Source organism: Rosa chinensis, chromosome 7, assembly GCF_002994745.2.
Source record: "Rosa chinensis cultivar Old Blush chromosome 7, RchiOBHm-V2, whole genome shotgun sequence".
Lineage (NCBI taxonomy): Eukaryota > Viridiplantae > Streptophyta > Magnoliopsida > Rosales > Rosaceae > Rosa > Rosa chinensis.
In genome coordinates, this window is record NC_037094.1 from 54,685,724 (window position 1) to 54,695,554 (window position 9,831).

The 9,831-nt window shown below is 41.0% G+C and overlaps 1 protein-coding gene and 1 pseudogene across 1 annotated transcript; one reads left to right on the forward strand and one right to left on the reverse strand.

Annotated features, from left to right (window-relative positions):
- Positions 1-1,936: 1,936 nt before the first annotated feature.
- Positions 1,937-3,739, reverse strand: LOC112178183 (annotated as a pseudogene).
- A 2,675-nt stretch (positions 3,740-6,414) lies between these two features.
- LOC112178184 lies at positions 6,415-7,684 on the forward strand. Its single transcript, XM_024316369.2, has 2 exons — positions 6,415-6,790; positions 6,906-7,684. The coding sequence occupies exons 1-2, from the start codon at positions 6,415-6,417 to the stop codon at positions 7,682-7,684; spliced, it is 1,155 nt and encodes a 384-aa protein (XP_024172137.2).
- The last annotated feature ends 2,147 nt before the right edge of the window (positions 7,685-9,831 follow it).

Below are 9,831 nucleotides of genomic sequence, written 5' to 3' on the forward strand. Positions count from 1 at the left end.
TTGATACCTAAAGTATTTAACCAAATCAAGAAACTAAACAGCAAGAAGGGGGGTGATTACCTAAAGGCATAACAAATAGTGCATACATATAGACAATATAAGACGAAGAATCAAATAGCTAAGACATTCTTACTTGTTACTGGCCAACTAGTAGTCCTTCCCAGAAACTGCACATAGCTGAATCTCAATAGGTTGCCAACATATATGATAAAAAAACAACGAAGATAGTGACAAGTAACCTAATATAGTTGTATGAAAAAGTTTAAGTTTCATAAGTTTAATACTAGTTAAGTGATAGTTGAGAGAGGAATAAACTGTATTCATGAATTTCACTAGAAAAATCCTATAGCTTTTCTTTCAACAGATCTCCAGTCCCACTTCTGTAGAATAACAACACTTGATGAATTACAAAAGACAACTTTTAAGATCTTACACTGACACCCTGACTTGAACAAATATCAGAAAAATCAACAATCAAACAACAAATTTTGGATTTACCCATAAACTAAATATGAAAAAGTTACATCTAACATGTAAATAATTACCTGAATTCACATATGAAAATATAAATCAGAAAATAGAGATTACTGAGAGGCAGGAGAGCTAACACCTCCGAGTTTCAGAGTTTTCAAGACTAATGGTTTCTGTTTGACGAAAGAAGTAGTGTTCACATTCAGGATACGACAATATTTGTTGGAGAAGATAAGGCATAGATTCAATTAACCCTCTGAACTTCTTCAACCTTCTTCCTTATCAACAACAACATATGAACATAAGTCACTCATGTAGTCAATTTGATTTAACAATCACCACAGTATCGCAGTTCAATCATAAACACATTTCTGAAAACTTAAATGTCCACTGAGATAAGGAATTAAATCACAATGCAAAGAATCTTCACAATTGAACCATAACACAACTTTTCACAATTAAAACTGAAGACCAAAACTGCAGATCACATAAACAAACGCATAGCCTATTGAAAAGTAAAATCAAGTAAACAGACACGAAATCGGAGTCACTCATTCCTTGATAATAGTAAAAGTAACCAACAATATCATCTCCAGTAAAGCTAAACAGATCAATTCAGAGACTCACTGACTCTCTAGAACAAGCAACTGACATCAACATCTCAAAATTTCAGACTGGAATAAAACCCAAACCCAATCATACCCAACAAACCCAAATTGAAAATTTCCAGAGCCAACTGAAATCCTAATAAAACGTAGGCCCTATTGAATAGGGATATAGTACTTGTAGATGAATCAATTCCCGAGCTTGACCTAGTTCTGAAGGCGGTCTTAAGCTTCGGCGCATAGAGAGAATAAACCATCGGACCAATAGCGACTTCGATTTGAGCCTTGCCGTTGGAAAAGGCTGAGGAAATCGAGTGAGATTGAGAGTGAGAGTGAGATGGTGAGAGCGAGAGTGTATCGAGTGAGATTGAGAGTGGAGAGTGTATCGAGTGAGACCGAGAGCGAGATTGAGATGGCGAGAGCTAAGTGGAGGGAGAATGACCTAATTTTTTCGGGAGGGAACTCTTTTTTTTCATACGACTAAGGGAGGGAGAGGGGGTTTTGAGTTTTTGCTAGACAAAATAATTGTAAATAATTTTTTTTTTTTTTTTCAGATTTCTCAGACAACATATGTTGTTGCAAAAGTCGTCCTATGGTTGTCAGCTTCACCAAATTCCAATTGATTACAATGTGTTGGCTGAGTTTGAGAACAGACGACAAATATAACTAATATGTCGTCTGACTAACTCAGACGACACTAACATGTCGTATGTCGTCTGTTACATGTCGTGTGATTCACTTTTTCTTGTAGTGAAACGCAAGAAGGACCCGTCTGTGCAATGTAGATGTCAAACAAGTCAAAAGCACCAGTAAAGAACAACAATTCTCACAAGTCATCTCTCACTTCAAATCAAACTTAATTTGAAATAAACACATTGAAATTAATAAATATTATTACAAAGAAGGAACCAGCTGATACAGTCCAATCAGACCAAAAGAAAAAAAAGTTGATACAGTCCAAATGCAACCAAAGCAATCACCAAGCTAGTTTCTTTTTTTCAAATCCTCACTAATTAATATTTTCTGGGAGCTAGAAGAACCTGGTTGACCATCTTGTCTAAGTTCACAAAAGACGAACCCTCAGGACCAGTGACGGCCTCCATTGCCAACATCTTCCATTCCAGAGCTTTCTTCTTCATCTCTTTCCCTTCTTCTCCCTCCATCAACTTCCTCACAAGCTCTTCTATATAGTCTCTCTTAGGATCACCCTCAATCTCCATCCCTATTCCCCAATCTTTGCAACAGTACCTGCAGTTCGTCTGTTGCTCGGCGAAGAAAGGCCAGCAGATCATCGGCACTCCGCCGCAGACACTCTCGACCGTCGAGTTCCACCCGCTGTGAGTCAAGAACCCTCCGATCGCTGGGTGGCTCAGGACTTGGTCCTGAGGACACCAACTGACCAACATACTTCTTTCTCTCGTCTCCTCTACAAACTCTGCCGGCACCACAGCCGACGCTTCCCTAACTATGTTAGGCCTGATCACCCCGAGAAACGTCTTCTTGCTGTTTGCGAGCCCCCAAGCGAACTCGATCAGCTGAGTTTGGGTCATCACTGTGATGCTTCCGAAGTTGACGAAGACGACAGAGTCGGGCTCTTTAGAGTCCAGCCATTCCAGAACTTCTGTCTCTTCCTTCCAGAGATTCGAACCAAAGGTCTGCGACTCACTGTCGGGTGGGATTTGGTTGACTTGTAGGTTTAGGGGTCCGATGGAGTAGACTGGCGGTAGGACCGTAGGAGGGTCGAGAGTGCTTCGAGGACGTTGTGTTCTATGTAGTCGAATATGTTCAAGATGATGGCGGAGGCTTTCTTAGCTGTTCGTTCGGTTTCGTGAAGAAAGAAATCGATCATGTTGTCGTTTGGGTCTGTGGTTCTGATGAAGGTTGGGATATCCTTCAAACGGATATCTTTCATGCCTGATATCCAGTCTATTACGGTGTCCAAGTACCCGTTTGTTAAGTAACTGGCATCTGCAAATCGAAGCAATATAAAATATTTAGTGCCCAACGAATGCTTGGTGGTTCAAGTGGTAAGGAGCTTGTTCCCCTTAAGCAAGGTCTCGAGTTTGAGTCTTGTGAATGGAGCAGCCAGTATTGGGAGAGCTTCCCCCCTAAATGGGGTCCGACCCGGCTCGAGAGGGATTAGTCCTTACCTACGGGTGGGGGATACCTTGGTTTAACCAAAAAAAAAATATATATATATATATATATATATATTTAGTGCCCCATTTTTCATATACATATAATTGTGTATTAATTAGTAATTAAACAGAGTATACAATATATTAACGTATACATTAATCTAATTCAGCTTCATGAAACATACGGTAATATAGTAATTATTGAAGCTTAATTAATTGTCCCATTACGTAATGTGTTGTAGTTTATTAACACATTAACATACATAATAGTGATGTGTACGATGTGCTCCATTAGAAACTTAGGCATGCCAAATAAACCATTCAAAACTTTGAAGTCATTTAATGGAAAAGTAAATGAGTTGGTTCAAGTTATTTAGAAAATCTGAACAGTCTAAATGAGTTGTTTCAAGTTATTGATAAGTCAAAGTTAAAAATGGTGCATGTTAAGTTAAACCTGGTTTCTCGGAGCTAGGGTAGAGGTCGGAAACCTAGGTTTCCTTGACCTGATCTGTGTCGTACGGCCATGGACGTGATGTTCTGGAATTGTCGAGGGATTTGTAATCCTTCTATACGGCGTGCTTTGAAGATTCTGATTTCACAGCACAAACCAAAACTGGTTTTCCTAATCGAAACCAAAATCAGAGATGAAGCGGAGTTTGATAGACTACAACGTAACATAGGGTTTGCTCATGAGGAGGGGGTGATGAGTGTTGGACAAGCAGGGGGTCTGGGACTTTTTTGGAATGATGATTTGCGAGTTTCAGTTCGACAGCCATCTACGGCCCGGTTTATTCACGTGGTGGTGGATGAGGGTGTAGGGTTTGTTCGTTGGCGGTTCACGGGGTTTTACAGTAACCCTAATACGGCAGACCGCCAGGCATCCTGGGATCTTTTGAAGGCTTTGAGTGATGAGGATAGCCTGCCATGGGTTGTATTGGGTGACTTTAATGAGATCTTGCTGGCGTCGGAAAAGTTGGACGATAGACCAAGGTCGGAGAATCAGATGAGAGGTTTCCGAGATGCATTGGGGTACGCGGAACTGGTCGACCTGGCATGGGGTTTTATGGGCGCCCATATACATGGAGTGATTCAGAGACGAAAGTTAGGATGGATAGGGTGGTAGCTACGACAGCTTGGTCAGACACTTTTGCTCATTCTCGGGTGCAACATTTGCCTCCTAGCCAATCGGATCATATACTGATTTTTCTCTCTATCAGTTTAGTCCCTATTAGTCAGAGGATGAGCTACCATCGATTCAAGTTTGAATCATTATGGCTGCATCATGAGGGTTGTCATGAGATAGTTCATCAACAATGGGGTAGACTGATCAGTGGGCAGCCCCTGTTCCTTGTTTCGAAGAAAATAGAATGGACTAGCATTGCGTTGGATGCGTGGAAGCGTAGTGTCTTCAAGGACCGACAGAAGGCAATTATGGACATCAGGGTACAACTAGAAGCTATATTGCTTGTGTAGCTTACCCCGGCTTTGTTGATAGAGAGGGGCGAATTAATGGTACAATTGGAGAGACTGTTGTCGGAAGAGGAACTGTATTGGAGTCAGCGGGCCAAAGCTTCGTGGCCTAAGGAAGGGGACAGCAACACGGGTTTCTTTCATTAGAAGGCTTCTAATAGGAAGCGGAAAAACTTCATAAGAGGGCTATACGATGAGGTCGGGGTTTGGAAAGAGGATGATGAAGGTATGGAATCTGTGATGGTAAATTATTTTGAACAAATGTATAAAGCAGGTACTATTGATACGGAGGCTTTAGAGGAAACGTTGCAGGCTATTTCCCCTTCGGTAACGGAGGAGATGAATATATCCTTGTGTTCCCAGTATAGTTGTGAGGAGGTGAAGGAGGCGTTGTTTCAAATGTATCCTACGAAGTCACCTAGACCGGATGGAATGCCGCCGCTATTTTTCCAACACTATTGGGAGAGTATAGGCGCAGATATTACTGCTGCTGTTCATAATTTTTTGCAGACGGGTCAGTTACTTAAACAAATTAACTTTACGCATATTTGTTTGATTCCCACGGTCAACTCCCCTGAGACCATGGCAGATTTGCATCCCATTACATTGTGTAATGTTATCTACAAGTTGTGTTCGAAAGTTATTGCCAACAGATTGAAAGTCATTTTGCCTCAGATAATCTCTCCATTTCAGAGTGCGTTCATTCCCGGCAGACTCATTACTGACAATACTTTGGCGGCTAATAAGTTAGCACATTTTATTCATAATAAACGAGCAGGTGAGGAATTCATGGCCTTAAAACTGGATTTGAGTAAAGCCTATGACCGTTTGGAATGGGGGTTTTTACAAAAAGTTTTGGAGCGATTGGGTTTTACTCATAGTTGGGTGCAGATGATTATGCAGTGTGTCTCCTCTGTCAGGTATTCTTTTCTTGTCCGGGGTAGACCTATGTGGTACCTTCACGAGGGTACGAGGGTTGCGTCAGGGGGATCCGTTATCACCATATTTGTTTCTTCTTGGAGCAGAAGGTTTGTCTGCTTTGTTGAACAAGAAAGCTCGTCAAGGTGTGCTGCCATGTATTGCTATTTGTGATGGCGCTCCTATGGTAAACCATCTTCTTTTTGCTGATGATATAGTATGTTATATGCGAGGGCTAATTTACTAGCTTGTCAAGAGATTAGTAATGTTTTGAGGGTGTATGGTCGAGCGTCCGGTCAAAAGGTGAATTTCCATAAGAGTTCTATTACTTTTAGTAAGAATGTCAGCACGGATCAACAGAATATGCTTGCAGCTCATTTGGGGGTCACAGTAGTAGAGTCCCATGAGAAATATCTTGGGCTGCCTACATATGTGGGGCGGAACAAAACTCGCACCTTTCAATATATTCAGGAGAGATTGGATCAGAAACTTCAAACATGGCAAGGCCGATTGCTTATTGGGGCGGGTAAGGACATTCTTATCAGAGTGGTGGCCCAATCTTTGCCTACATAAGCTATGAGTTGTTTTCAGTTAATAAAGAATTTCTGTGATGACCTTCAGTAGAGGTGTGCTAGATTTTGGTGGGGGAGTCATGTAAGCAGTGGAAGATTCATTGGAAGCCTTGGAAATTCCTTTGTCGTCCAAGGGAGGAAGGAGGTTTGGGGTTCCGTGATTTATATGATTTTAATCGAGCCATGCTAGCTAAACAAGGTTGGAGAATTATTCAGTGTCCGGATTCTCTGATTGCCAAGATGTATAAAGTGAGGTACTTTCCAGATTCTTCTTTTTGGGAGGCGGAACACCATCCATCCCCTTCTTTCTCTTGGTGTAGTATTTTTGATGCTAGAGATGTTCTGGTCAAAAGGGCTCGTTGGCAGGTGGGAGATGGGACTAATATTTTGTTATCTGATCCATGGGTACCTAGAGCGGCGCCATTTCGTTTAGTACCGGTTCATGGGGGTTGGAATGAGGAATGGAGAGTAAGCAATTTATTTAATACTGAAGGTAGGTGGAACGAAGCATTGGTGTATCAGGTTTGCCATATTGATGATATTCCGTTTATCTTATCTATTCCCTTGAGTAACCGTAGGGTGAAAGATCGTTGGGTGTGGCATTTTGATCCCAAAGGTTTGTTTTCGGTCAAGAGCGCTTATAGACTCTTAATGGAGGAGGAGAGAGTGCAGGAGGGCATTTATGCAGATGCAAGAATTCTGGAAGAAACTTTGGTCTACTAATATTCTAGGTACGGCTAGAATCTTTCTATGGAAGGTGGTGAATAATTGCATACCAACTATAGCTAGATTGATTGAGAAACAGGTCCCTTTGGAGGCATGTTCTTGCACTCTATGTGGAATAGGGGATGAAACAATTGAACATATTTGTAGACTTTCTCCATATGTGAAGGGAGTGTTGAATGTTGTATCTGGTGTAGTACGGGTTGCTTACTCTTTTGATGCTATGCAGCTAAATTTTACCGATTGGTTAGTGCATTGTGCTTCTAATTTATCTCCTAAACTATGGGCACCTTTTTTGTTTAGTTTGTGGGGCATCTGGAGGGAGAGAAATAATAGGGTATGGGATAATAAGAGTCTGGAGGTGAATCATGTAGTGGTGCAGTTGGCGGTGCGGTTTCAGGAGTACCAGAAGTATCATGGCAAGGGCTCTGGGGGAGGCAATAGACTTGTTGTCCCTTGGCAACCTCCGAGTGCAGGTTGGGTTAAGATTGACATTGATGGTGCATTTCATAAAGATAACAGTTCAGGGGGAATTGGTGTTATTATCCGTGATAATATGGGGAACTATTTGGGTGGTCATTATGCTCCAGTTACTAATGTCTCTTCTCCGGAACAGGTTGAGGCTTTAGCTGGGAGGGAGGCTGTCTCACTTGCTATGCAGCAAGGCCTTTCTCCTGTTATTTTTGAGATAGATTCTCTTACTCTTTTTCATGCTACAAAGCTGACAGTCATTCCCCATACTTCCTTCATTGGGCGTGTGTATGATGACATTACCTTCCATCTTTAGCACATGCCGGGTTCTTATTTCACTCATGCTTATCGTCAAGCCAATGTTGTGGCTCATACTTTAGCTAGTTTTGCTTGTTCTTCTTCTAGTTCTTTATTTTGGGGTCTAGAGCCTCCAGATTGTATTGTTGATGTACTTGCTAAGGAGTTTACCTCCTAATTAATCTGAGTTGACAGTTTCTCTCAAAAAAAAAAGTTATTGATAAGTTGTAAATAAAACTTTCAACAACTTAAATGATAAGTTACTGATTCCTCTTCCTCTCCTCAATAACAGCTGTGGATAACCCATTTTCGGAGGTGGGTTTATCTTCATGAGAGGTTACTTCATACTCGTGTTAATCGAACCAACAAACCACCATGAACATCAAACCAAATGGCTCAATAATATCCAGAAAATCCAAAAAGTCTGCAGCCTAACTTCGCATATCTAATTCTACAACTTCAACAATTCCAGAAACATCAAATCATCAATTTCTGCTCACTGTTTCATGTCATGGCTGAAAATTAGCCAAGGAAGACCAAAACCACCACCGTGAACAGTGAACCACGGTGGTTGATTAACTCCAAAATTTCAATTTCTACTAATCTCCTCCAAACTTAAATTCAAGTATATAGAGAGGTAGAGCTCGACAAGGGAAACAAGTTTGAGACCTTAGTTGAAACCAAACGTTGCCGGAAAACATGGAAATTCGCCCAAAAACTCAAACATTTTCTCTTCTTCGATTCTCTCTCCCAAGTTGACAGATGGACAAGAAGGTACCACATGCTTCTTCACCTTGCCAAGACGAAGTTACCGCCATCGGTCTCACTTGTAGTCGTGGCCTCAGTCTGAAATAATGCCGAAAAACCAGAGAACCATTCGAAACTTGTCCTGCCGTTGTCTCTGCTAGTTCAGAGAAAGGAGGACTAAGCTCTGCTTCGCGCCGCCGCGAGGAAGCTAATGGTGCCTGTGCGACTTTGGGCAGTAGTCGGAGAGTGAAGAAATCGTCGGTTCCCCGTCGGAACGAAAATGGGTCAACGTCAGAGTCGGTCTGGGTTTGCAATCTGATGCATCTCGAGCTAATCCAACACCTATTAACCAATTCAATATTCAATTTTCCTCTCCCTGCTTCCTTCCGTTTGATCACACAAACAAGGAGCAATTATGGGGGAGAGGATATCTCACATGTTGCACAGAGAGAGAGAGAGAGAGAGAGAGAGAGAGAGAGAGAGAGAGAGAGAGAGAGAGAGAGAGAGAGAGAGAGAGAGAGAGAAATCAAGTTGGTATATTAAAAAAAAAAAATTCTGGGTTAAGACATTGAGTGACCAAAATATGCCACCTAGCACAAAACTTAATGCTGTTAATAACGGCGTGTACGATTCTTGGGTCGGGCTTCAAACTTGGAGTACCAAAATAATAGATTTGCATAGTTGGGTATTGAAGTTAGGAGCCGGCCTTAATTTGGGTACTGTTTGTATAATTTTCTCTTAATTGATTAGTGAGTCAAAAGATATGTATAATTTGATTATTAAAAACCAAAAATATTGTTAGATTTATGTTTCACCTAGGCCTGGCAACGTGCAGATACCGTGCGGGTTCTTAACGGGTCGACCCGGTAAGAACCCGTTAGCTTAACGGGTTTCGCGGGCTAAACCTGGAGGGTTTGTGGGTTATCCATTGAAACCCGTTAAGACCTGTAAACATTTTTTTTTTTTTATAACTTTTTATCAAAGCAACTAAAACCAATTAAGACTTATATATACTAGCCTTCCTGCACGCGCGATGCGCGTGCGTATTGTCCTTCCTCTTTTGCTACGCATATTTGAAATATTACTCATGAGTGCAATATAATTTCTGTGTTGCATATTACCTAACTCTTACCCCATACAGATATTATGAAATATTGTATATGTCTTTAGCAATCCAGCAGTAAAAAACATAAATGGTTGGAACAAATATGTCTTTAGCAATCCATTATACAGAAATATGCGCTGGTATATACAAATATATATAATTTTAATGGTTGGAACCCAGTCTACTTATTATTGAAATTGGTTAACTACCACAAAATAAAAACATATTTAAAGGAAAAGAAGCAGAGCTTAAGAGTTCTTTTTGTTCCACTCTTTCAAAATAAGCTGACTGAGATAATAATGTTCATTTTTACT

Coding starts and splice junctions, on each gene's coding strand:
- LOC112178184 (XM_024316369.2), top strand. CDS start 6,415: ATGTATAAAGTGAGGTACTTTCCAGATTCTTCTTTTTGGGAGGCGGAA. Junction 6,791..6,905: donor GTGGCATTTTGATCCCAAAG/GTTTGTTTTCGG, acceptor CTAATATTCTAG/GTACGGCTAGAATCTTTCTA.